The sequence below is a fragment of the Dromaius novaehollandiae genome, chromosome 3 (assembly GCF_036370855.1).
Source record: "Dromaius novaehollandiae isolate bDroNov1 chromosome 3, bDroNov1.hap1, whole genome shotgun sequence".
Lineage (NCBI taxonomy): Eukaryota > Metazoa > Chordata > Aves > Casuariiformes > Dromaiidae > Dromaius > Dromaius novaehollandiae.
In genome coordinates this window covers 62,330,175-62,357,663 of record NC_088100.1, presented here as the reverse complement: position 1 = coordinate 62,357,663, position 27,489 = coordinate 62,330,175, and the positions used below count along the sequence as shown (strand labels likewise).

The window sequence follows — 27,489 nt, the reverse complement described above, 5'->3', positions numbered from 1 at the left end:
AATTGCTGCAAGTATAATAAGTTATTGGCCAAAGGAAAGAGGCAAGGCAGGTTGTGACGGTGTGCTCCTTCCCCCCGATGCTTCTCCCCCTCCCCCAACCTGACCTCTCTGTAAACAGCACATAGGCAAGGGCCAATTGAGCACATGCCAACTAAAACCCATTTAGTATGCAAATATGAGTCAATATCATCTCCCCCGCATAAATAGGGGGCAGCCCAAAGCCCATTGAGCTCTCCTGCATAGCAGTGGGCTGCGTTGCAGAAACTCCTCTTGAGCAGGGATGCCTCTTAAGGTTACTCCTTGAGGTTGAGAGATTCCTTACCCACGACAGATCCTCGGTAAGTGATGAAAGCATGCTGAAATTTGGAAAACTTTGAAAAACTTTGCTAAGTTGTATCTCTGATTAATTGTGCACATAATCCTTTAGTCTTAAACCATTGACTAAGCCTGGGACTGAGATTGGATCCAGCCACACCCAGACCCCTCTGAGAAGGAGTTTGGAAAGAAAGGGGGGTCCATTCTGAACCTCGTGACTCAACAGGAGGGTCTCCTTTGCACACTTTTATCTGACACTGTCCTCTACACAATAAATAACTGAGTGAACCTTGCTTTCGACTCTCATTAAATCATTCTCTTATTTACAATTGAACTTTGTTAAACCACTGTCTTACCACAATAAAACATATTGCTGCTTCTCTCTTACGAGTGAAGTGCATCACTCCTAACTCATCAGTGACACAGGTCCATGTGTCTCATAAATAGAAAAGGTATAATCTACACTCTGAAGCATGAGGGCTGCACTTCGTGCCAGTTGTCTGCCTTTACTGGCACAACCACTCTTGGCATTGCCAGCAGTCTTGTGACTGCCTATTTAAGTTGCCAGTTTTCAAGTGTCTTGAGTTGTGACATCCTTACAGTGTAGTGTGCTTCCTGTTTGGCATCACAGATGTTGATTCCAAGGTAATGCTTTAACAGATCAGCACATTGTCTCTCCTTTCTTTAAGTTAAATTTTACCCCTTTTAATGTGTATCCTCCCTTTTCACTATTTCTCTATGACTGGGAGCTTTCCTAGGGAGTACAAGGCACCAGCCATGCTCGCTTTCCGGCCTCTGGCGCAGGGCACACTTTTTGCCCTCTCAGTGCTCCAGGCCGTTGCCCGGGACAGCTTCACTGCAGCTGTGTACGAGCACTCGGTGATCCTGCCAGCACACTCTGATGAGCCTCCCTCTCCTGGCGATGCGTTGGCACTGATGAACAAAAACATGGACATCTTGGAAGGGGCCATCAAGGAAGCCGCCCGGCAGGTACTCGCTGTACTGTTAGCACTGTCGGTTTGTATTTTCCCTTCTGCTGATTCTCCTGGTTAGCCGGGTACTGGTGAACTCTTAACGGAGCCTGTCCTGCCAGGGTGCCCACATCATTGTGACTCCTGAAGACGGCATTTATGGCTGGCGTTTCACCAGAGAAGCCATCTACCCCTACCTGGAGGATATTCCTGATCCAGAGGTGAACTGGATTCCCTGCACTGATCCCAAAAGGTGAGTCCTTCTGCAGTGATTTATGCGGCTTCAAACTGGGGTCTCACAGAGAAGTGAGCTGTTCTCAATAAATGTGTAAGAACTGCTAATTTCTTTTAATCTTTTAAAAATCCCAAGTACTTTATAAATGAAACTCATTACAATGAACTCTCAATTAAATGGGCATATTCAAGGTAAAAAACATTAAGGCAGCCTCACTTTTAAAAACTGGAAAAGGAGGAAAGGGAGGAAAAGAAGGAAACTTTAGGCAAAATCATCATTTTTAAAATGTGTAAGAACATGTAATGTGTTTAAAACGTGACATACAGTTACTGAAGTAATAATTTTGAATGATTTTCTTCCACATCCATAATTAAATTTCAAAATTTTTTGGTTCTTCTTTCATCAAAAATGCATTAGATTTGCTCCTGCTCCAGTGCAGGAACGACTCAGCTGCCTGGCCAGGAATAACTCTATCTATGTGGTGGCAAACATTGGGGATAAGAAGTTGTGTAACTCCAGTGACCTCAGCTGCCCCAGTGATGGTCGCTATCAGTACAATACTGATGTTGTCTTTGACTCAGAAGGGAAATTGGTGGCTCGTTACCACAAGGTAAGGATGGGCTTTGGCATCAACCTGTTACTGATTATCTGTGTACTTTTCATCTCTCTGGCACCAGTTTCAGTAGTTTGATACAATAATTTTATATAACTGTAGAGTGACAACCAATCTAGAATGATCCAATGCAAGGACCTTGTGTCCAGAAGGAAAAACAGGCAAGAACACAGTCTATCAGTCATGATTCTCAGGAGCACCTCAGCTGCAGAGTGCATGTCTGATATATACAAAACACTAAAGTCTACAGTTATGATAGCTAACTGAAAAGGCACACAGCTTTCCACACACGTAAATGGTTAGCAGGGTCCTCGTCATGGTTTTAGCCGGCACTTTCCCAGGTGATGTCTGGGCAGAGTTCAGGAGCTAAAACTGGCTGGACATTTCCAGAAGGCAGCAAGGATGAAGGCACATGGCGTTGCAGAGTTTTGCTGTAGGAACTATCCAAGACACAGGTGCTGATGCTTGAGGGTCTCTCTGCCCAGCGGTCAGGACTGCTTGGCTGCACAGCGCTGGTGTTGTCTGTCCGAGGAGCCTCAGAGGGAGTTCACCCAGACGGCACTGCCAGCACTCGCATTTCGTCACAAAGGAATTGTGGGACTCGCAGCCGCGGGACGCCAGGTGCTGGTATGCGTCCAGGCTGCCATCCCAGTGGGCATCACTAGCTCGGCCCCCTCAGGGTACTTACACCAAATTTAAGTGATGCTCATTCAGCTTGTAGCACTAAGTGTGGTGTAAGCAGGTGCCATATCCCGTACACCAAAGTGCACCTGCAACTTCTGGGTTTGTTACTTAAATTTAGGGGGCTTCGGGGATGTGGGTTTTACTAACTTTGATTTGCTGTCTCTGCTGAGCCATTTCAGGAGATCTCCAGTGGCTACAAAGGAGATTTGAGTGACTATTTGAGATACAGAACCTGAATTCTGCTTTAAGGCAGTTTTAGACACAAAAGTAGCTATTTGTAATCTTGCCTTATTTTTAATTCTAGTATGTCATTTTCTTGGCCTACAGTATAACCTCTTTAGAGGAGAAACTCAGTTTAATTTCCCTAAAGAGCCAGAGACGGTCACTTTTGAGACACCCTTTGGGAAGTTTGGCATCTTCACTTGCTTCGACATACTTTTCCATGACCCTGCGGTGGTCCTGGTGAGAGATTTACAGGTGGACACTGTGTTGTTCCCGACTGCTTGGATGAATGTCTTGCCTTTTTTGACTGCTGTTGAATTTCACTCTGCCTGGGCTATGGGCATGGGTGTCAATTTACTTTCAGCAAATACACACAACGTTGGCTTGGCAATGACAGGTGAGTTGCATTTAGGAAAAGGGAAATTACCTTAATGGTACTGGATCCAGAAGCAGGCAAAAATGTTTTACAAATAGTGAAGTCTCTGAAAAATTGAGAAGACTAAAATATTCTTGATATTGTATTGAATTTAGTAAATAGCTTCAGGCAAGAAAATGCTGAACCTTCTAGGAGAGATGTAGTTAGAAAGGTCAAGACATTGCATTCTGATATTTTAAAACTGATTTTTTTTTCAAAATGGCAGAAAGTTTCACTTAAATTTTCAGCCTCTCACTTTGAAGCAGATTTTTTTTGTTTAAAAATCAATTAACAACTAAAGAGAGAAAACAAATGTCCTAAACAGAATTTAATAACCTGAAAACAAAAGGAGGATTCTTATTTTGTACTGAGCAAAACATTTTCTTTTTTTTCGTTGCTGTTGAAAAGTTAGAGATACTTATGTTTTGGGTTGATCTAAATAGATATTTACTGCCATTTTTTTCTAGAAACTGAGACACCATTGTTGTAGCTGCATCTGTAATCTGTAATTCTTACCTGAAGCATAAGTGAAAGCCACAAGGGAATATTTTCGTCTGTTCTATTTCTAAGCACATCGAGTTGAGTTTAGGCCAAAGCTCTAGGTTTCTTTCTATGAAATGTAATTATCCCCATGATTTCTTTCTTTGGCAAATATGACACTTATGGAGTACTAATTTTGGATAGAAATAATCTAAGTTAAAAAAAAAACCAGGATTTTGTCTCATATTACGTTTTAAAGGCTTTCAGTTTCAAAATCCAGTGAAGCACATAACTTGATTTTGGTGGTTCTGACATTTAAAAATTCTTCTAAAATAAAGTTGGAGGCACATTTTAATGTGTTGATTTAAAATATTTTCAAATTTACATGTTAAAAAGCTTACACAGCTCCCAATGCGTACACAATGTTTCCACAAATCTGCGTCATAATGTTTTGTGTGTTATTTACAGGGAGTGGGATATTTACACCAGATGGCCCCATAGCATATCATTATGACACAGAAACAGAGAAGGGTTGTCTCCTAATAGCAGAGCTGAGCTCACGCCCCCACCTTTCTCCTATGTACCCTCTTGCTGTCAACTGGAGCTCGTATGCCACAAGCATCAAAAAACTTCCAGAGGGAAAAAACACTTTTACAGGAGCTGTTCGACGTGATATATTCACTTTCAGTGAACTCACGCGCAAAGGAGGAAATTACACTGTTTGCCAGAGAGACCTCTGCTGTCATTTGATCTACAGGATGTCAGACAAGAGTAAAGATGAAGTTTATGTACTGGGTGCATTTGATGGTCTTCATGGTTCTCTCATAAAATATTATTGGCAGGTAACTTGTTCAATGGGAGTGAGTGTGGGATATATATTTTCCTGGTGACTGCTAAGACACCAAAATTCAATTAGTGAATGCATTGAATTTTAATTTATTTTTGAGGAAAATGATGAGAAGTCTTTTCAATCCAGTGTGCACACAAGGGTCCTTGTGGCCTAAATGAAAGAATCATTCCAAAAACACTTGTTCATTCCTTCATCATGAGAGCTTTTCGCACTATCAAATCTAGCTCCTGGTTGCTTAAAGCCGAGAGGTAAGTAGCTTTTCTGTATCCTCTCCCCCACAGATATGCACGCTGCTGAAGTGTAAAAGCACAGACCTGAAAAGCTGTGGGCAGCCCGTGGAGACTGCCCAGACCAAGTTTGACATGTTCTCCCTGAGTGGCACGTTTGGCACTAACTACGTCTTTCCAGAAGTCCTATACAGCGGGGTTCAGCTGGCCCCTGGGGAATTTGAGGTAATGGGATGCTCTCGAGCTGTCCCACGTTAGATTCTCTGGGTCTTGGCAAGGAAACGGTAACTGACGCAGCAACAGAGTCAAACAAATCCAAGAACTACTTTCTTTGACTCTAGGGACCATAATTCAAGAGGACATCTAAATGTATGGATTGAGTTCGTCCTTATTGAGGAAAGATGTAAATGCTGAGGTTGAGAATCTCTTGAGTGTTTTCCCTAGCAAATATGCATTCCCACTTCAGATCCCAAATCCATAAATATTAGCTTTCAAGGAACTATTTTCTAAAAGTTTTTGTTTAGGAGACAAAGAAATCAAATACTCTGAGTAATGTAGTTGCCCAAGCAAGAAAAATTGCTACTGAGTATCAGGCATAAGGGCAGATATCCTATGCAAAAAAAGGGGGGGGGTGTGAGGTTTTTGTAGGGTTTATAATTTTTTTTTTAACTTGAAACTTCATTAAATATTTTTGCCAAAAAGTGTTTTCAGTCATAAGGCTTAGTTTATCTAAGAGGCGAGATAAAATGTTAGTTGATTTGAAAGAGCTCTTTAAGAGCCTAGAAGAGATAACAAAGACAGTGAAATGAGGCTTGAAGAGTTTTAAGCAGGGGTGATTTTTTTGTAAGGTAGAGAATGGAAAAAGTCATACTATACATACATACATACTATACATACATAGCTCATACTATATATTTGTTTCAAATGGGACTTTTGTAAAAACATATACATCAAAGGATTATCAGGTATGCCATAATGTGATCATGGTTTAATTAAAAATATTTTATATTTTCTTACCAAATGCATGCTTATTGATTGTCACAAAGGCTCTTAAAAGTTGCAGATATATGTAGTCTCTCTACAATAGTGATTTCAAATTGATCGGTAAAAAGTAACTTAGAAAAGCAGCATATGGCCAGTAGACTGAAATTGTCTGTACTTCCACATGGAAAATGTTTAGGAATCTACAAATCAAAGAAGATTTAAAATTGCTGTTCTATATGTATATCTCTATACAGAGATACAGAGATAGATATATAACCTGCATGGCCCTGTGTGAGTAACTGATAAAAACTTAACAAATCTGCTGTTATCACTTCTTATGAGGCAGAGAAAATGATCTTCCTTACAGATATGGAGCTGGAAGAAGTTTTAAAGAACTTCAGGTCCAAGGAAATGTGGGAAAGCCATGGCAGAGCTGCAAACGATACTTAGAATTTTCTGAGCTCTGTTTTAGTGACTTAACTGCAAGAGCATTTCTATGCATGATTCAGAGAGAATTCTGGTTTGTTTTATTCTCACGATTGTCTTTGACACTGAAGTGCTGCATCAGAATATTTAACTTGTAAAGCCTATTCTTTCTGTATCATGTGATATTGCTGCTCTGTTAGTGGAATATTAGTACCATTCTTTCTTTTTTCAACCAGGTGCTACGTGATGGACGATTGAAAAGTAAGCACAGCTCGTCAAAACCGCTCTTAACAGTGACCCTTTTTGGAAGGCATTATGAAAAGGACCTACCGCATCCACTGCGAACCTCCCCATAACTCCCATTTTTCAACAGTCACCATACACAGGATAAGAATTTGCTACCCTAAGCCATCTTGCCATGAGCTCTGGCTGTTACTCTGTGTCATTCCTGTTCTACAACCTTATAGTTGAGTTTACTTAGGAGAAAGCAATGTGATTACTGTCTTTTGTGTACATATAACAATGGTACACATTTTTTAACAGTGCTTGAGCCAGTGTAATTATTTTTTAATAGTGTAGGGATGCTTTGTCATGTGAAATCTTTTCCCAAAGATTTCCAAATCTTTTTTTTCCAAAGATACACTGTAGGTCACCAGGGTCATGCTGGTCAGAAAGCTGACAGTGAAATGTGGAGTTTTCCAATTTGCTGCAATGAAAATCTTCCCTGAAGGAGCCTTTCTACCCCTTGTACTCCTGCTTGACTGGTTTTCAGGCTGTATAAGCACTTAGAGTCTGTGTTCCTCAGCCTTACACAGCAGTAGGGCCTTCCTAATACTCTATGGGCCTTGGCCCCATTCTGACCGAGGGACTGTACCCTGAAAAGAAAAGCAGATTTGAAATGGTTTTAGGTGAAACCTTAGAGAGAGGAAGTGGTTCTCCATTACCCACAGAGGGTCTGAGTCCGGCTGAGCCTGGTTTGTGTCTGCCCTGTTCTGCAGCAAATAAGCCTCATTTGCACCATATATCCCTTGGAGTAGTCCTTGGCTCAGTGCTTATCCCATGGTCTTTTGTGTCTGTTTAACACTGAGCTGTGCCCAGTGTGGCACATTAGAAACACTCTGTGGCTTCCCACCCAAGCACACCAACATAAGCTATCCAGAATTAGTTGAAATCACGTGATTTCTATTTTCCCTGTGCTGCTGCTTCTCAACAAGCAACTTTGGAGACTCTTTCTAGGACTTGCTTTATCCTGGACAACAGAACAGTTGAGCTTGTATTCAGAGGAGAGATTGTACCACTTAGGAGCAATTATTCAAGACATGCAAGGCTTAGAGGTCATGACTGCTTCTGGCTTGTCCAGCATCTCACCCTTATCTCACCTGACTTGTGGTTGTGACCCAGAATAGCCTTTCACCAAAGAGAGGAGGTTTGGGGCAAGAGAGATTATGGTCCACTGGTGGAATTACTAAGGTGTCTAATGAGTAGGGGCGGCAGAATTTCAAGAAGCAGAGAGCCACACTGAAGGCTGAGAGGTGATCCCTGCTTTTCAGGGCCAGTTTGGTACACCCCAGCAGCCCCTTGTCCCATGCATAAGAGGCAACAGTCTGGGAAGGGCAAACAAGAATGAGCACACTGGTTGTTAAGGTCTCTGCAATGTCATCCTGCTGACCATGTAGGCCCATTGGTTTGCACTGGCATCAGCACCAAGGCATGCATGTATGGTGAAAAGCATCTCTGAAGGCGAGCAGATGAAAACTTTGCTCTGGGAACAGTCCAGCAGCCTGCAGTACTTTTCCATCCTTCCTCCACATGCTGCTCAGTCAGCCATATGGCCCAAGAGCAGTAAAGGAGCAGGCATGGCCTCACAGCAGCTCTGTAAAGAGCAAAGGCTACTCTGACATTTGAACTGAAAAAGTACTGAAAAAGATCTTAAAATCTTTAAAAAAATTAACTTAAAAACATAATTCTCCCAGTTGTCCCTGAGCCCTGATTTTTTTCATCTCTACACTAAAGCAGGTCTCTATGCCTTTCTGTCCCAGTCACGATCACTCCCCGTCTGAGGAAGTTCAGGCCTTGGCTCCAGTGGGTTAGGATGGAGGTCAGAAAACAACTCCACTTGTGGAGGGACGACTGCTCTTCCTGGGGCCTTCTCACAAGAGAGGTGCTCCAGGAGCTGAAAACTCGAGGGAATGAGGGAGGGAGGGAGTGTAACCAGTGTGTGTACCTCCTTGTCCCACATTGTCCCTTGCCTCCATCTCCCACCTGGTTGCAATTTAGGTAGAATGTGCCTTGCCTAGCGTTGCTCATAAGAAAAAGGAGAAACAGCTACTGCATGCAAGTATAATTTGACTTTTGGTTTTTTTTGTCACAGTCAAATCACTTGTAGGCATTAAAATCTTTTTTCACTGATTGGCGTCTACAGCTTTACATGCTAATCCACAAAAAAAGAAGAATCTGGGGACATTTTAGAAAGACATACCTTACAGACGCATTAGTGGCACTCTCAAAACAAAAAATTGCATTGTAGGTTGCTGGTATTCTTAAAACCTCAGAATTTCATGCAACCTCAAATGCACATGCAATTCATAAGTATCTTTCTGAAGCTGCAGAGCGATATAGTCAGCAGACCTGGTGTGAACAGAATTCTAGACATTCAGTCCATTATAACTAGGTTTATCTTTCTCATGTCAGATTAAGCATACATAAAACATCTGTAAAGATGGAGTCGGTGAGTTTATTCAAGCTCCTGAGCTAGTTATAATGAAAATAGGACCTTTGGAGAAGTAATCAGTTTTTAATAAATATTTTGTTTTTATTCAAGGGTATATTTTATGCCATATTCTGCTCCCTTATCACTGTTTAGGCTGTGATAACTGAACATGAAATCTCTCACACATCTCCTGCTGGGATTTCTGAAGTATGGTATCTTCTCAGACACATGCAGAATTGACTCTCTTTGGCAGTCAGAGTTGGAAATAGGTACAATACAGCTGATATTGCTAGTAAGTAACTTGTAGGATATAGTAAAAGGGGCAACACAGGTCAGGTTATGTGAAAAATGAATGTTATTTTATGACTGGGCTTATTAGAAACAGAATTGTATTAAGAGAGAAAAAGTGATCTAACAGCTCAGGATTTCAATGTGTGCAAGGAACTGCTGGTAACATCAGTACCGAAGTAGAGTTTGTAGAGTTGGGTATTGCCAACTATGAGTGGACTTTTCCAAGCCTTTTGAAAGGCATCAGGAAAGGACCCTCAAACCTCATCCATTAGGGATGTAGAAGACAGCTTTGAAGAAGACACTGAAACCAGATTTGAAGAACAGCTGACCTGTAGATTTGAAGAAGAGCTGACCTGTAGTTTCCAAGATTTGCTGTACAGGTGTTCCCTCACTGAGAAGATAATGAGGGTTCCATAGAATGGACCACTGAGGAGTTTTTTTAATCACTTTCCTGTTTCTGATGATAAAACAAGAATTTAATCAAGTAAAGAGCACAGTTATGTGGACCATGTTTTTTTTTTTTTTTTTTTTTTTTTGCAATTGTGTCACAATAGTTCCATTGTATTAATGAGCAAAAACCCTGGATCCTGCTTCTGGGTGAGGGATCTGTGGAAGTGGAAACTCCAACCAGATACAAGATCTCCAACTGAGGACTTTGGTGGTCACAGTGATTAGACACAGTTAGGCTCTAGGAAATGTGAGCTTTTATAATAGAGACCATTTTTGAATGATGCAAATTACTGAAACATTCAGAATGGGGAAGCAGACAAAGATGATGAAAATCACATTCATGTAGAATAGCTTCTGCTGAACTCTTAAGAAAGCTGGCCAACTATGCATTTAGTTTTCTACCTACTAAGTGGAGATAGAAAAGAGGGAATTCTAACTGATCTTTTGCTCCCACCCTCCAAACACCCTTCCTATATTTTTCTCAGGGAAAAGAATTTGAGTTTCTGAAAGAACCAGGGGACAGGAGGAGAAGAATCAGATTAAATTATACGAAATTCATCTTAATAGCTCCACCCCAACAGCTGCTCCAGATGATGTCCTAATGAACCTCATCCTTTTCTGAACTGGAAAAGTTTGTTCTTCACTTGTCAATATTTCTTTCTTATACCTTGAATGCTGTGCAGAGCAAACAAGACCCACCTGTCCATGGTGTCTGTGATCACACAGAAAGAAAGCAATTCTTTAAAACAAGTCCTTAACAGATTTTATTGATAAAAGGCTAACGGTTTAGATGAAGGTAGAAAAATAGTACATTAAAACAAGTGTGATCCAAACCTTATGGCTGACTTGACTAAGACTGGTCATAACTTTGAGGAAACTTCAGCTTTGAGTAAAATTTAACACATTTTATTGTCTTCATTGAATTAAAGCAAAGAGGTCTTAGACCCTGAGCAAAAATAGAGTTACAGAGAATCGTAATAAGCTGATTCCTTTTAAGAGAACAGAACACCACAGCCCTGTCTTTGTATGAAGATTTTAGCCCTCATAACGTCCAGTTTCCGTTAAATAACAAGGAAAAGCCAGGTGCAGTCAGAGACTGTGCAATTCTTAGCCACAGTAATACAACGCTAAATGTTTCTGTACAACTCCTGTTATCATAGGTGAATTGCTGACAGTATGGGACACTGTTCCTAGGTATGCAGAATCAGTACAGATATAGTGGGTGATGAATAGGCAGAGAGACCATGATCTGAGTTTGAGCTGAAGAATTCGTACATTTTGAATTAACCAAGAACTGAATTGTAACTCCACCTAGTCCAGATAGCGTTTGCAATGTCGCTGTCCATTGTCAGGGCAGAAAACCTGAGAAAGAGTAGGCTTGGCTTTTTCTGAACGAATTAAGAAATAATTTGAATAGATCAATAAAGATAGCAGTAATTATTATGAGGCTACAGCTGATACACGAATGCTTCTCAGTGGCTTGTGATGGACTGTCAGACATCATGGAGCCAAACAGGGATATAATTCCAGCATACCTTCTAAAAATGAACCTCTCAAAAATTGTTACAGTAGACAAACAGTGCCTCCTACAGAAGCCAGAGAGGAGCATAACAGCATTACCCAGTGTTGACTAGCTACGGATCAGCCATAGCTAGAAATGATCAGTCTTGGTCAGACAGAAGCTCAATATATTGACAGCAATATATTAATTTCTCTTTCAGTTTAGGAAACAATTGAAAAATTAGCAGAAGCACTTGGAGCCTCGATTTGTGAAAGTACTAAAATGTTTCTGGCAGCTACTCATTGCTATACAGTTATAAGCAGAATACTTCCTTGTCTGTTCAGTTAATCTCATGGCAGCTGTAAACTGACACTAGAAGTATACACAGTTTGAGAAATGCATTGTGACTACATGATTTTAACTTTGCCTATCCATTATCATTTGCTGCTTCTAATGTTAATGTTAATTTTTATGATCTCATAGTCTGGTAGCTGCGATGGTGTTAGGATATATGGTGTCAGCACCAAGAAATGTAGGCAACAGTAACATTTTTTAATGTAAAAAATAGGTACTCTTTTGGAAATACAGTCCTCTGGAGGGAAAAAAGAGAGAGAGAGAGACTAAGTATTCGCATATAGTTCGTTGCTCAGCTCATGTACCGCAAAATATAACAGAGTACTTTAGAGATACCCTTCAAGATCTAATTATGACTTATGTAACAGAAGTTTTTGATTATTCACCTCATCTGCTAAATGAGTGTTAGGATTACAGGAGATACTTGAATTTCTCAAAGTCAAAAGACATGTAAACATTAAGGTCTGGTTTTATAGAATGGTTATTTCTCTACTCTGCAACTCACCTTGCAGGGTTTTCCAGACATTTGAGTTTGCTTTTTGTAGACCCTAAAAAGGACTGTTCAGTTACAGTTTGGGGATTCCTTAAAAGTGATGAAAAGGCAGAGAATAATTGTCAGAGACTGAACACTGCTAATCCTGTACAGTGTGCTACCAGTTTTTATGAGACAGTATTAAAATTAGAACAATCTGTTATTGTGCATGCTGAAGTTTATGATACAATCTATTAAAAGGGAAACTATGACACAGAACTGACAAAAATGATTTGGTTATAACTAAAACACATCAGGAAAAGGTAGAGAAAAAAGGGAAAGTATTCCATTGTATGGAACATGTTAGCTTTCAAATACCTCATTTTAGATTTAGATTTCAACAAGGAAAATTACTGTAAAAAAGTGCAGTGTCTTTCTATGAAAAATATGCTGATGTTTTGAGAAATTGTAAGCATTAGTGAAGAGCTAAAACTTGACAAGAATCTGAATATTAATTGTTTGTGTGAGGGCTATTATTTGCTAAGAGATTCAGCAGCGCATGTCATTTTGGAACCCTCTATTGGGATATGAGGCTCATATCTGGAGCTGAAATCCTAATTCTCTCAGTTTTCTAGATCCTGTGGTAAGAAAAATGTCTGTTGCTACCTCAGGTGTAATATACATATATGCGCACTGCCTATGGCAGTAATAATCAGTTATAATGTTTTAGCATCAGCTTCATTAAGTTGAGCACAAAAAAGCAGAGTGAACTTTAGGCCTTTCTTATTGCTATATGACTTAGAGACTGCTAGGGTATACTCCCATACACCTATTAAAGACCTTTCTAAGTTTTCCATGTAGTATTTATTACTGTGCTAAGTGCTGCTATTTAAAACCTAAAGTGCTCACTTTTTTTCTTTTTTTTTCATTTTGTCTTCAGTAAGAACCAGACATCTTGACTTTCACTGAAGTCTGATAGAGAGAAATGGAGGCAGTGAATTTGCTACGCTACTCCTAAAATCAATTGTGGTACATCAGTTTACATCTGCTGATCATGCATCTGCAGAGACAGAGATGTTCCATATTTACTTGTGAGTTAAAACAATTGGATTCTGTGTTTTTTTCTATGCACCCTGCACTGAAGCTCTCAAACCACTTGACTAAGAGACAATGATCTGCCTGATTCCCACCCCAGCACAAGTTAGGTAACCTGGATCTGTAAAATTCCCAGTTTCTTGGTTTGTCATTCAGCTGCAGATTAAAACTGTACAAAGATTGCTCCAAATGTGCAAACCCTTGTTTTCCTCCCAATCCTTACTTGGTTAGTAGTTGCCATCTCCACTTTTCTCAAAGATGTTCTGATGCAGAGTTGGCTGCAATAGGTAACAAAACCAAATTGTGAAAGCATATTATAATTTATCCATGGAAACTTACTGTTTGAAAGAAGAATTATGCTTGCCCAAGTAGAAATCAAATATGTCTGGCACTGAGATATAAGAGGGAAAAGCAAGCTTTTAACGTGGCCATTAATGGAAAGTGATGGACTTCCTGGTAGCTAGACTGAAAGATAGAAAGCTTTGGGAGGTGTGGGTAAAAATACATGTGTAGTGCTTTTCATAACAGATGTCATTTAGCTATACCTCAAGAGTGTCAGATGGCTTTATGTACAAGGATCAGAATTATAAAGCAAAAAGCTTAAGTTCAATCAATCATCATTACCTAGTAACAGGCTTAAACATTCATTTTTTTGAAGACTTTCCGAGCCTATCTTTAATGTTACAATAAACATTTTAGCTTGCTTATATGGTAACATTGGCGTCTATTTGCAGAGCTTCTTCCAATTTCAACATTACATTTAATGAAAGGTGAGCACCAGGTTCATGCCTAATGTAACCACCACCCTTGCATTTTACCAAGGGAGCCTTACAATGCTCTTTTTTTTTTTTTTTGCTGAGTGTTTTCTTACAGACCACTGCTCTTCTGTCACCAAGGATGTGACCCATACCCCTTCCTGATCACTTAAACAATTCCTGAATAGAGTAAGTCCTTGTATTGGTAACATTTTAGGAGAAAAACCCTTGCGGTGTAGCTGGAAGGTTTTTACTAACTAGCAGCTGAAGGAAAATGGATGAACTGGTACCATTAACAAACCATCACTTTTCAGGCTGTCAGGAAGTGTCCCAAAAGTCACAGTTTGAGGGTCTGTGTTCTACAGAGGGCTTTGAATTGCTTCTCCATGCTTCATTTGATCTTTTAGGTTATCTTCTTCCTTTTTAAAACAATTAAGACTTACTTTATTAAACCACATCATTTTATTCTGATTTCACTCCGTTCACCTCTTCAATCCTAATTGAGCATTACTGTTTCCTCACTCAGTGTGCAGAGATGTTATTTTTATGAGCACAAGAGATTTCACCACTGGAACAGTTTTTGCTCTTCTATTCCTCCCGATGTCCTAACACAACTTTTCTGACCATTTTTTCCCCATTTCAGCTTCTCTCCTCCAATGCTGATGAGCTTATGATTTGACTATCTGACAATTTGTTTCCAATCCAAGTGGAAATTCAGCTTTTCTTAAAATCTGGTCAGATATTTAGGAGCTTAAATGAGAGCTATTCAATGCTGACATTTTGAAAATCTGGCCCCATATGTATTCAGGCAATAGCACACAAATAAATCATAAGGATTCTATATTCTGCAACTAGTTAAATGTACATCTCTCTCACAGTCAGCAACCTCATCCCTCCAAAACCAAAACGTATATTTTGGGAAACACTGAATATCCAAAGAGGCTAGCTTGCACTGTGTGCTAGCGTATGCTAAATATTAATAATATATTAATACATAACCAAATATTAAAATCCTGCAGTGAGATATTTCAGTTTTGGGCCAAAATATGGAGGAAAGTTTTACTAAAAGTTGTACTTTCCAAGGAAAATATAAATAAGTTTTTCAGCAGTTGTTTTATTGCAGTTTTCTGTAAGGGAAAACTGTCTTCCCAGTTCTGGTCAGAATGGCTTTTCCACACCTTTTGCATTTTATGTGTAAAATGCTGTTTGAAATAGCAACCTTCTATGTGGTATTCAGTTGGTTTAGCATAAGCATCTAGCGTTTTATTTGAGAATTCCTATGGTATCCAAGATATCATATATATGGCTAGTGCATAAAGCAAGGTCCTAGAGAAGCTCTGTGTCCCCCAGAGTCACAACTAGAGGAAGGATGGGATGCTTTCAGACATTTAAAATGGCACGTATATTTAGGCAACTGAATCTTGGCCTTTGTGAATCTAATCTCTCAGTAATTATAATTCAAATCTTCTTGAATAGCTCCGTCTCGCTGGAATGTACAGAAATGTTTGTCTCCATTGGTTTTTTGGAAACTCAGTGTAGAACCACTGTATTTTATGAGATCAGCTTCATCATTATCAGTTCTTACAGTATTAGATGGTATCCATGGCTTTGCAACTGCTGAAAGAAGTAAGAACCACACTTAAAACAAAGACAGAGTCCATCGTTTTGGTGGTTTTTGGAGCATGGGGCTTTTCTGCAAATGCTTACCCTGCAAAGACACTAGTAACTCTGCTTTCTCCTCCCAACCCTATCACATTGACCACCTTGGAGAAGGAAGTAAAAGCCAAACCCTGATAAAGGTTATTACAATTTAATTCTCATTCCATAGGTGGTTAAGGGAACATGTTAAATTTCCCCTCCTGCTTCCAAATGCATTGTTCTGGCCCTCTTGGTTGAAGGGAAAGCATTAACACTGCAGCCTCAGTGCACTCTAATGATTCAAAAATGGAGAAAGAAATAAACATCACAGAAAAAAAGGGCAACAGAAAAGAAGGACGATTTTGAAGCCCATCTTGCCAGTCTCAAGGGCCTGGGTTGTGAGCTGTTAATGCCTGAAGCTGTCCACACTGCTAGTCTAATATGTAGGAGTTAGAAATATATTTAATAAAAATACCTTATTTTTTAAAAAGGATATGTTATAAAAATACAGACTCACACACCACTCAAAGAGCAATGGAAATAATCACACTTCATGTACGCGTAGCAATGAATGTATACACAAATTATTCATTAGCTATATTATAAAAACAAAGAATTATATTTGAGTTACATACCCAAAAACTTAAGAACAAGAAGAGGTCAGGAGAAGGGCTGCCTCCAAGTTTTAAATTCCCCTTGTACCTATGCATTTTGACAGTTGCTAATTCATAATCGCATATTATTTTTCCATATAGCCCACAGAATGGGCAGGGACTGGCAACTCCTGAGTCTCATAACATGTACCCAGAAAATGAGGGGCACATGATCAGTGAAAACCTGTGGTACAAAATGACCCACATAACACTGAGTGGTGACAGAGGTACGTAGAGCATGTTAAAGTGAGGGGAAAGGAGGAAAAGGACCTTTCCAGGGACTGCTTAGGTTATTACTCCATGCTTGACAGCCAGGGCAACAAGGTTTGCAGGGCACAGAAGGAAAAAGCAGAAAAAATTGCAGATGAGAACAACAGGGAGGACAGGAGAAAAAAAGAGATTTGCTTTCTCTTTACTAGCCACCACCTGCAAGAAAAAAGCTACGCAGCCTTGTACAGGTACTTTTAAGCATCTAGATCTTCTGTTGCTGCCATCTGTTCCCTCTCAGTCCCTCAGGCATTGTGCAGGAGACAGCTAGCAAGCAGGAACTTGATAACAAATAATAAATCAAATTCAAACTGAATCCAGCGGACACTTACCTCCCATTCAGCGGTCCAAAAAGCACCGTCAGCTGACACATGGCAGCTACTGAGGAGATAAATGGAGGTCTTCTCCTGAAGGGTCAAGTTGCCCACGTGTGCCTTCCTGAGGCTGAGCAGCAGAGGGTGGGCAAGGAAGGACACAGCTTCCAACACTGGTAATTCCCACACTGGTCAAATTGCTGTTCCCGCAGTGCCACAGTACCAGCGATGCTTGTGCACAGCACTGCTGCACTCTGGTATGGCTGCTTCTGGCAGCAGCAAACAACTGTAGAAGTAAAAGATGGCATCAGCAGGCCATTCCCCTTAAAAATGGCCCACAGTGCAGGAGCGCTGGCACCTGCAATCTGCTGGGCTTGCAAATGGCCCATTAGACACAATCTGGGATGCCAGACTGCTTGCCTAGGGCTCAGCCAACAGAAAAACACTGAGATTTTGCTAATTTAACAGTAGTTTGATAGTGTTAGTGAGCCCTGAACTAGCTGAAATCTGCTGCATCAGATGTTATTGCAGTAGATGCACCAGTAAGGCATAATTATCCATCAAGCTACAGCCTAGCCTTCCAGGTCAGCATTAGCATTTTTTAAATACTCTTTCTTTTTTAGCAGTCTGTGCAGCACATGCACAACCTGCCAGCCAACACATGCCAACTCAGCCGAAGTGAGGCGCTCTCCTGGTATCACTTCTGCCTGGAAGGACTCTCTCCCAGGGGCTCCACAGCAATACTAAAATCCTTATTGTTTGGAAATGTGGATGCTGCTAAATGAATAGTTCTTTAAAAACTGACAAGTTACAGTTTGGCCATGGCTCATTTAAAATATATAGAGAAAAGGCAATCAACACTTCTCAAGTTCCAGCTACAAGCTTGTAAGCAGAGGATAAGCAGAATGTTTCAGTCACGAGAAAACAATATATTTTTAATCTGTCCTGTTCTCAGATACTGCTTAAGTATTTTGGTTGGAATTTTTTGAAAATATCCAGTCTGGAACAGCCACATCAGGTTTGCAAAGAAAACTCAAATTTCTGAAGTCTGACAAAGTTGCATACAACTGAAAGGAAGATCCTGAAGTGAAAAAGATCAGGTTATCTTAATAATAGCTCAAGGCTGTTAGCTCCATCCATACTTTGACAGTAATAAACACTTCTCTTTATTTTGTATGCTTCTTTCTATGAGCTTGGCTTTACAAATACATTTATCTTTGCATATATTGCTGGCTTGTGTCAGAAAAGATTTATTATGTGCTTATCTTTTCTGAATATTTAAGGTTTGAGTCATCCTGATGATGAGATTTTTCTAGTTGGCTGTAAACTAGAGTCAGACTGAAGTGTACAACAGCTAAGCTGTGGGATTCATGTGGAATAAGTCCCTATTGCTCTGTATCTACAGGCTCCACTGGTTTGTTAAGCGGAAATAACTCCTGACGAGGTACAGTAAGTTTCTGTGTCAAGCATTTTGAAATAAGGTTAGTTGCTAATATGCTAGCTTAGGAAAGTATTTTGTTTCCAAGATGTATGTTTCATAGTTAGACCTTAAGAAAATAGCTGTTATTCTGCAATGAGCACTGTGTCCATTTTGTAACGTACCTGTAACAGCAATAAGGCTTTGGTGGTGGCTGAGAAGATCATGCAAAAAGCCATTCAGTCCCAATACCAGAAAAAGAGGCATAGCTAGAGGCAAAACTCTCTTTTCAGGCACAGCTATGAATTTAGCATAAAGTGTTACTTTCTGTGGGATTATTCCAGAACCACACAATGATGTAGTTCGGATCGTACATGCTTGCTGCTTACCCTCTTCCCTCTCCTTGTTTGCCTTCGTGTCTTAGGTGGTGATTGGATGCCACTGAATATGCACAAACTGGCCACTGTCCTAAATTGTGGGAGCCCTGACCCTGACCCCTCTCTACTCCCGTGGGAACAGCGGGTGCACCGGCGTGCCACCAGCAGCACCTCTGCCCCAGCGTGTGCACTGTTGCCACCAGCCAATGCTCGCTGCTCCTCCTGGCGAAGGAGCCAAGGGGCTGCTCCTGGCAGCCTTGGCACCGGTGGTAGTGGGAGCTTTGGCTAGTGAGTGGAGGTAATGAACCGCATTACTACATTACTTAATGTGGAGATTAAATAGTGCAAAGACAATTTCTTGTGTTTCGATGGATGTGGTTTTGCTTTGCTGTGAAAACATTTTTTCCTTACTCAATTTGTGTATGCCTCTGCGTGTTTCAGAAGCTTGCATTTAGATTTTTTCCCCCCTGGATTCACAGTCATGATCCAAAATACTACACTTTCAGAAAGAGCATAAACATAGCATTTCTCTATATAAACAGCTATATTTGCTTGGCAAGATGAAGCAGTGGTTTGCACTGGAATATAAGAATATAAAGTGTGGAAACAGATCTAGAGGTCAATGAACTCATCCATTCTTCTCTCCATCCCTCTGGTATACATCTGGAGTCATTTCAGGTTAACTTCAGTGGTATTACACCAGGTTTTTAGCTGTAGAGTAGCAGTTGGCACATCTCCCTTAACCCATACAATGAAATATTTATTTTGAATTAGTGGTTCAATTTTCTCTTGAATGCACATCAAACTCACATTCCATGTGATTGTAATATCTGAATGGAAACGTAAGAAGATAATTTTTTTGTATGCTGTGCTTTTTTTCTGAGGACTGTATAAATGGTGTGCTGAGTTAGGTATTTTTAAAATTCTCATCCAACCATGGGGTCATATTAGAGCCTTCACTAATTTTAAATCTATAATTTCCCGTGGAAAGACCCATTTTTAAAACGAACCATATGAAAATGAAAAACTTTCATCTGACTAATACATACCATAAATGATATTCTCTGCAAAGTGACCTAACTGTACCCATTGTGTACCCAACACCCAACACAAGTTAATAGAATCATGGTAGAAATCAGTGCTGCCCTGTCTTTAACTTTTTCTTGGTAATAATCCTCTTTCGCTCCTTCCCTTTTCCAGTGTCTCTTTCACAGTCTTGCCTAAGAAGGACAGAACCATTTCTGAACACATTGTTCATATGGGTTTGAAGTCTGGCAAAAGTGCTATTTCCCCACTGTGCTGTTTTCCAATTAATAATCTCATGTTTAGGGAAAAAAAAAAAGTGTAAGTTACCCAAGATATGGCAGACAGTGATAGAATTTTTTTCATGGTTTTCTCTTTTTCAGAAATCTGCAGACTAATTATTGCAGAAATATAAATCTTGCAGCATCAATTATGTAGACAAGTCTTTACTTCAAATTTTGATGTGCTATTTTATTGTAATATTACTGACTCAAATGACTATTGAATACTGACCGTTCATAAGTGCTCTGAAGTCTTCCAAAAATACAGCTAAACATATTTTTTTTGATACTAAAAATATCAACTTTGAGACTATTGTCATGATTCATGTCAGATTAAAGCAGCAAGAAGATGCCTATTTGAAGGTGCTGCACCAATAGCACGAAAGCTCATCACTAAAGTGTCCACTGTTACTTTTAATTAGTTGATGATTTGGGCTGCTGAAATACTAAATTATCTTAGTATTTTAAAAATGGCAACCTTACCTTCATTTCACTAACTGTCCTATAAACTGTGACTCTTCCCGTACTTTAACCTGCAGCTTCCTCTTGGTCTATTGTGAGTTTTTTCCATGGCCAATACGCTTCAGTTTTCAATGTTTAGCACTTACTCAGTACAAGCTGGTGTAGTCAGATATAATGAATGCTAAATGCTATGCCCTTGGGTTGGTATGTGGTAGAAGAGTGAAGAGCATATGCAAAAATAGTCTATCCAGAAATATCTTGCTTTGTTCACAGTAGCCCCTCTATGGTCTGATACACCAACTACAAAGTCTTTCGCTGATTAGGAGGAGGAGTTCTGCAAAGTGTTAAAGTTTACATTTTTTTCTCCTTGTGCTGGCCCAGAGTGCACTTGGGGAAAATGCTTTCTGCTCTTTGCCAGCCTGTCTGTTGTTCACTACCCTGTGGCCGAGCCCAGGGACAGGTCAGACCAGCTGAGACTTTCTCTGACTGTCTGGCTCCAGTTCTTCCCTACGATGTTCAGGTACCCTGGCTTGACCTGCTCAGGGTCATTACTAATGTGGATCTGAAACACTCATTAACCAGTCCATAGCCAATTGCTTCCTGAAAGACTGGTATCGTCTCCTTAGGAATCTTTGCGATCTTTGTCACAGGGAGCAGAAAAACGTGCAGCATCATATAATGCTACAGTACCTGCATAGCTCCCTGGGGCTTCTCAGCAGCTCAGGTCAGTGAAGCTCTGCCAGCCTCATGCTGCTGAATAAACTGTGTTATACCAGCAAGGGACCCAGATGGGGCTACTGAAGTCAGTGCAATGGAGTCACTGAAGGTGCCAGTTCCTCTTCATCCTGCTCAACCCTGCTATGGGAAGGGAGTGTTCTGGGGAGTCATGCTCATGAACCAGCCCCAGCATACTCACTCCCCTCTGCTTTCTGAAATATGTGGTAAGTGTTTTGCAGTCATTGGCTACAGGAAGATTTCGGTAGAAGCAGGAAGGCTTGCCACCCTTACCAAGATGGGAGGCCTGGAGAATGAGTCTTTTCTCCTCTAGCGATGAAGTCAAGATGACAGACTAGCAACCCTGAAGTAAATTGCAAAATTCACCTTTAGTGCGACTAGGTCGCTTTCTCAGTATCTTTCTTTTAAAAATGCATGTAAATATTTTAAAGCATCCAAGTTTTACCAGTAGTCAGCTGGAGAACAAACATGGCCTTTCCCCAGTGGATCTACACTAGAAATTGCTGTTCTCAGATTTATTATTTCAACTTCCCCTCTGCCAGCATTTTCCAATGATAACTACACTGCATGGGGGGAGAAGATATGACTGCCACGACAGCCATCTCATAAGTTTAACAGTCCTTCAATACATCATTTTGATCATCCAGATTTGATCTCTTCCTCTTGATTTTGTTTCATTTCCTTTAGGACTCCTGACCTTTCCAAAGTCCTGAGCAGTTTTAAACACTAAAAAAAAGTAAGTTTCTTACTGGAAAAATGTCACACATAAGAGGAAGAATGGCATCTATATTTTACTGAAATTGGAGGGAAATACTTATTGACTGGACCCCAAATCTGGTAGTGAATGGAGGCAGAGCAAAAACCCAGCATGTTGTAGCTGCCTGCCTGCTGTCGGAGGAGAGCTGTTTGGAGCATGAAAAGGCTTTTTGGCCTGTCTGACTTGATTTTGGTAACACTTAAAACCCAAAGGATGTAAAAACAGAGAGAGGTTTAGCTGAGCGCTGCCAGCTAGCTGCTTCTGAAACAAATAATTTGAGCAGAGCTGGCTTTCCAGATTATCTTCTTGAGATTTGGCCACTGTGTTGCTCAAAGGAGAGGCCATGGCAGGAGAGCAGTGTATGGCTAAATCACCGTAATGAGCTGACAGCCAGACTTCTGTATAATAACACTGAGTCTGGTACAGAGTAAGGCAACATAGACTTAATCCCCTCAACTTTACCTTTCTGTAAAATATGTGTGTCAAGATGGTAATTATCAAGGCTTAAATCTTCACTTTTTGAAGAGAAGCGCCTGGTTCCAGGAACAGCTCCCAGCTATGAAAGGGTGAAGGTCTTTCTCAGAGACCAATATTTGAGTATTTCTCCAGCTCTAAGCAATTGGACCCGATTCCACTTTTTGAGATACCCTGTTGACTACCTTAGACAAGTTCTTGCTCGGCCTGCTGGTTTCTGTTGGCAAGCTCCACTTCCATAGCAAGGAGAGCCTTTGCATTGCAACTCCAAATGCCTTTATGGATGCAGCCTCGAGAAAATGAAAGGAACCAAGCTTTTTGGCATTCATTTAGATTTCTGTGCACATTATACAATGAGGCAACTAACCCAGGCCATGCAGCACAGTTTGTAAGAAGTGGTATCCCAGCTTACTTCCCTCCATATGTCCCTGAGGCACCTGGCAGAACTGGGCTTTAGCTGATGCTCACCATATTAACAGTCTATGATGTTCAGCAGCATCACCATTTTAAAAGGTTGAGTGGTCCTTCATAGAGCAGGAAATCAATGCTCCTCCTTAGTGACTGTGAGACAGCCAGTAGTAGGTGTTTACTTTAAACACCTTTTTAGTAGCTGTATTTTGCAAATAGCTGTTAACAGATTAGACTGTTAGATTAAACCTGTTTGTTCAGTAGAGTAAGCAGAACTAGGCTAGTAAAAGCACATCATGTCACTCTGTACACAATACACCTTTTCAAGAAACACTTACATGCAGTTTTTAAAATACTGATGTATTTTGTTATATTTTGGAAGTTTACAGAAGGGAGACTGCACATCTGTTTTTGTTCTGTTCCTAGATAATCTTGGGCCACTCACAATGTGACCACAAAGTTTAATTAAACAGATAAACCTACTTCAGATGAATTCAATTTACCTATAAATAAGACCTGTTAAACAAATAGCAGTGTCACAGCAAGAATTTTGTTCTGAAGTGGCTAACAAATTAAACAGCTTGAGCTACTGTTCACATTAACAGCTGTTCCTGAGAAAAAAGGAGAAGAACGTTATTCATTACATCCAGCATCCTTGAGCAATGTGCTGGGAGCTTTGGAGGCTGCTCTGGCTGTGGATTACGTGCCTGTCCTCTCAAAACGTATGTTTCCCAGGACTGTTATGATGGCAAAGAGACTCAGATGCCTTTTAAGGAGTTCTTTAAAAGTAAAGAGTGCCATTGAATAAGCAGAAAGCAAATGAGCATCAAAAGCAGACTTCTGTGCAGCGTGACGAGAAAAAGGTAGGAAGAGAGGATTTTAAAAGTATGCTTCATTAATTTTTAATTACTGTAAAATCCATTCTTTTTGTAATTAATTATGGAAAGGGAGAGTTCTGCTCTTCTTTTGAAAACATCTTTCAGTCTCCAGTTCATCTGGGCAGTTTGCGACATGAATTTTGATGTATTTTGCTTCTATTTTCATGCAAAGCCACACACTTGATCTTAGTTTGCTGCTTTTTGGTTTGAGTTTCTTCTTTCTGTGTAAAAAAACCAAAATGCCCTGAAAGTAAGTTTTTTTTTCAAGAAAAACAATTTCTAGGGGAGATGAAATTTCTTTAGGCTAAACAGGTTTACTGTCAGAGAGCAATAGCGGTTATTCGTCTTTTAAACAGAAAAGAAAACTAGAAATAGTACCTTAATTCTTTTCAGTTGGCTCATATTCTGTTTTACGATATTTGTGTAATTTCTTTATATATAAACAAGTGATGCTCAAAATATTTACTGTGTGACAGATTTATAATCTGAACGAACTTAAAATTTTAATACTTATGTCTGATATATATACTTAAAAGGAGGGAGGGTAAGTTTTTCTGCTGTGAAAGTTGGCAATATGAGTCAATAAAATTTCAGCTGGCTTTATTCTGTACTTTCTCTATCTTGGGGGTATATGTGTTGAAAGGAAGAATAATAGGCAGGAAAATAAACATGAAGAGATTGACATAAGCCGAAGGAAATAATATATGAAATGTGATAATTACAGCAAAGTGGAAATGGGCAGAGGTGTTGTTAAAGATTAGGAGGCAGAAAAAAAGGGGAAGCAAGAGGCACCCCAAACAGTCAATAAATACATTTGGATTTCACGTGTCCTGTATTGCTGACTGTGCATCTTGGAGGCACCTTTGTCCAGGTGCTCAGGCTCCCACTGCCAGATACATAACAGGCAATGGCTGGCGCTACTTGAAAGTCCACCTGTATAACACAGATGGTTAGTGGCAGCTGTAAGGGTTCTGCAAGTCGTCATTTATTATCCGTATCAAGCTTCCCTTTAGTTTCTAATGGCATAGTGTGCTTGTAATAACAGTTGTTCTGATATGGGAAAAAGTAAATGATTCTTTTATGTTCTGTCCGGAATAAACAGACACAGCAAAGTCCCAAAGCAAGTGGGTTATAGTGACCAGCTGAATTGCTGTGTCGGTATTTTTCCAATTCAAAAAACTGTATTATGCCATAATGATAGTTACAGAATAGCATAGGTTAATGTTCTCTGTTTTTCACAATAATACTATTTTTCTATTAATTAGAGGAAAACTATATCTTGCTTGCTAAGTGCTTGAATTCCTTTATGAAATACTTTTGCAAAAGAGATGCTTGCAGAAAGGACGTGCTACTGTGCAGTCTAGGCAATGGGGCAGACTATTCATAGAGCCGATTTCTGAACAAGAAATCCTAGGCAGTAACAAGAGATTTGTACTATGAGTTTCAATGATTTAATCAACAGAAATAGTATCATGTGATTGCTATGTCTGCTCAAGGATTGTTGGTATTTTAATATTGAAATACTGAAGATATTTTCAATATTTAATATTGAGAACAACTGCTTGCAAATAACCTACAGAATAAGACTATTCACTTGAAGAGTAAGTATGAGAAAAACAGTATATTTTCACAGACACTTCCACTGAAGACAATGAAAAGGTTATTTATCATCATCGTTTTACCCAGGTCTAATAATCATTAGGAAAATACAATAAGCCTGAGTCAAAACCTAGATTTTTTTTTTTTTTTTTTTTTTTTTTAGTGAAGGGAGAGGGTTAAATTTGGAATGAGAGATATATGTCATGGCTCTACTTCTCACCAAAGCAGTGTACTTTCTGTGGAATAATTGCTGGGCTTAGTAGTGCTCAATATTTTAGTTCTGTAGTTTCAGTTTATGCCATTTTCAGAAAATAAAGCCAGTTCACCCTTCAGTGATATATAGTTGGCAAGAGATATGAATATTTAAAATGATTCCTCAAAGGAGCCAAAACCTTGATAAGTGGAAGCAAAATCAATAATATGTTAGTAAGTGCATTAAAGACAATTTTGTGTGGCTGAAGAGTAAAGAGAAGCTCCTTCAAATATTGAACCCAAACTCTGCACGCCTCAACTCAGCTAGACTCTGCGGGTTTTTAAAAGCAAATCATTATTTGAAAGACTCCTTAAAGTTAACCTCTTAGTAATTCAGATATAGTTTAAAAGGGAAATAAGCAAAGAGGTTTTGCAGTTTTAATGAGATGTGACATTTGAAAGTTAGGTGTCCAGCTTGAGCAGGTTTTCCTGTCCCCCCTGCTAGGCAGGAAGCTGGAGGTGCCTCAGTAAGCTACTATGACGGGGGATGTTTCAGGGCACCTATTTGTCCCCAGGACTATATTACAACAGCTGCAACTCTTTTGCACAGCTAAGTTTGCAGGACATGAGCAGTACCCAAAGAGCATGTTTCTACTAAGGAGAGTTTTATGAGGTGCTAGGAATCCTCCTGTGCGGTGAATTCTGCATCTGGAGGGATCAGGCTCCAGCCACCCACGTCTATTAATGCTCCCCACTGCCTGCTGCGGTGCAGACTTCCAACTTGTGCTCCTTTGACTAGCTCCTATGCCTGAAGGGGGAGCAGGGTACTGCCAAAATCACACACCAACTGTAACAAAACCCAGCTGTTCATATCTTGTGAGCAACTGCTCAATGACATTTTCTGAGCTGCTATTGTGGTTGGTGTAGGTTGCTGTTGTAATGGAAATAAAAGACAGGTAACATCAATAATAGTACCACATTCACAAAGAATCTGAAACCAGAAAATCCCAGAAGTATCCAGTTGTTTGTCAAAGAGTAACAGTAATCAACTCATTACAATGAATTTTCTGGGTATTCTTGCCTGGACCATTGTCTAGGTCTAGCTAATAGGGCCCAAAATCATGCTAGGGCAATCATTAGAGAATAAGAAATATCCTTCTGTTACAAAATTGTTATTTCAATGACACAGAAAAAAAGAAGTAACATTCTGAAATGACAGTATATTGCATTTATCTCTTAAAAATTTGATTCCTTGAAGAAAAATTTTCTCTATTCTTCCTCCTATAACTGGATACATTTCAGATTCAGATTTCTGTCTTTGGTGTAAAATTTTTAAAAAATCTTTTACTATTCTATTCCGCTATTGTATCTCCTATGGACTGGATGAGGGTTAGTTACTCTCAGATATTAAGGAGAAAGAAGACACTGGTAAATATTGCTTGTATTTTGTATTTTTGATCTTTCAAGACTGCTATTTGCTCTTCATTTTTTTAAAAAGGGAAGACTTTTAAGGTTATGAGGACACTTTGTCTTTTAATATTTGAGATGAAATATCCTCATGCTTAAACAACAAGAGCAACCAAAAAATTATCAAATGAACGCTAGAATGTGTCTTTGTAGCATAAAGACAATTTACATCTAACATTCCATGGCTCAGGCCAGTGTTTACTGTCAATATAAAGGAGCCAACACTGTGCCTTAGCTAAAAACAGTATTAACATATAATTACATATAACAATGATAAACTATTAGCACTGAAATAAACTAAAACCAGACTGAAAAGTTACTTGCTTCAACAGCAGCCAAATCTTCAGAGTAGTCATGCTCTTCCAGTATATTTTGGCAGTAAAGGGTCAGAGAAGTTTGTTTTTATTCCTAGAATTTTTCCATATGTCTTTACTTACAGTTAGAGCCTATGAGAACCTTACAGAAGACTTGATTTGGTCACACAGTGCCTAAAAAAC

General features: G+C 39.7%; 1 protein-coding gene across 3 annotated transcripts; it reads left to right on the top strand.

The window, feature by feature from the left end:
• Window positions 1-191: 191 nt before the first annotated feature.
• On the top strand, window positions 192-9,761 carry LOC112995765 (pantetheine hydrolase VNN2-like). Of its 3 annotated transcripts, none has more exons than XM_026120973.2 (8): window positions 192-338; window positions 1,074-1,305; window positions 1,409-1,539; window positions 1,939-2,131; window positions 3,146-3,437; window positions 4,404-4,777; window positions 5,067-5,237; window positions 6,659-9,761. In XM_026120973.2, exons 2-8 carry the CDS (start codon window positions 1,093-1,095, stop codon window positions 6,776-6,778), a joined length of 1,494 nt encoding a protein of 497 aa, XP_025976758.2. In that variant the 5' UTR covers window positions 192-338; window positions 1,074-1,092; the 3' UTR covers window positions 6,779-9,761. The 3 variants fall into 3 exon arrangements, with proteins under 3 accessions (XP_025976758.2, XP_025976766.2, XP_025976747.2); XM_026120981.2 differs by having other exon boundaries at window positions 199-338; window positions 1,065-1,305; window positions 4,593-4,777; XM_026120962.2 differs by having other exon boundaries at window positions 199-338; window positions 1,065-1,305.
• Window positions 9,762-27,489: the final 17,728 nt, after the last annotated feature.

Excerpts from the sequence above, each read along its gene's own strand:
- LOC112995765 (XM_026120973.2), top strand. The coding sequence starts at position 1,093 with ATGCTCGCTTTCCGGCCTCTGGCGCAGGGCACACTTTTTGCCCTCTCA. Across the intron at positions 1,306-1,408 it reads TCAAGGAAGCCGCCCGGCAG|GGTGCCCACATCATTGTGAC; the intron begins GTACTCGCTGTA and ends CTGTCCTGCCAG. Across the intron at positions 2,132-3,145 it reads TGGTGGCTCGTTACCACAAG|TATAACCTCTTTAGAGGAGA; the intron begins GTAAGGATGGGC and ends CTTGGCCTACAG.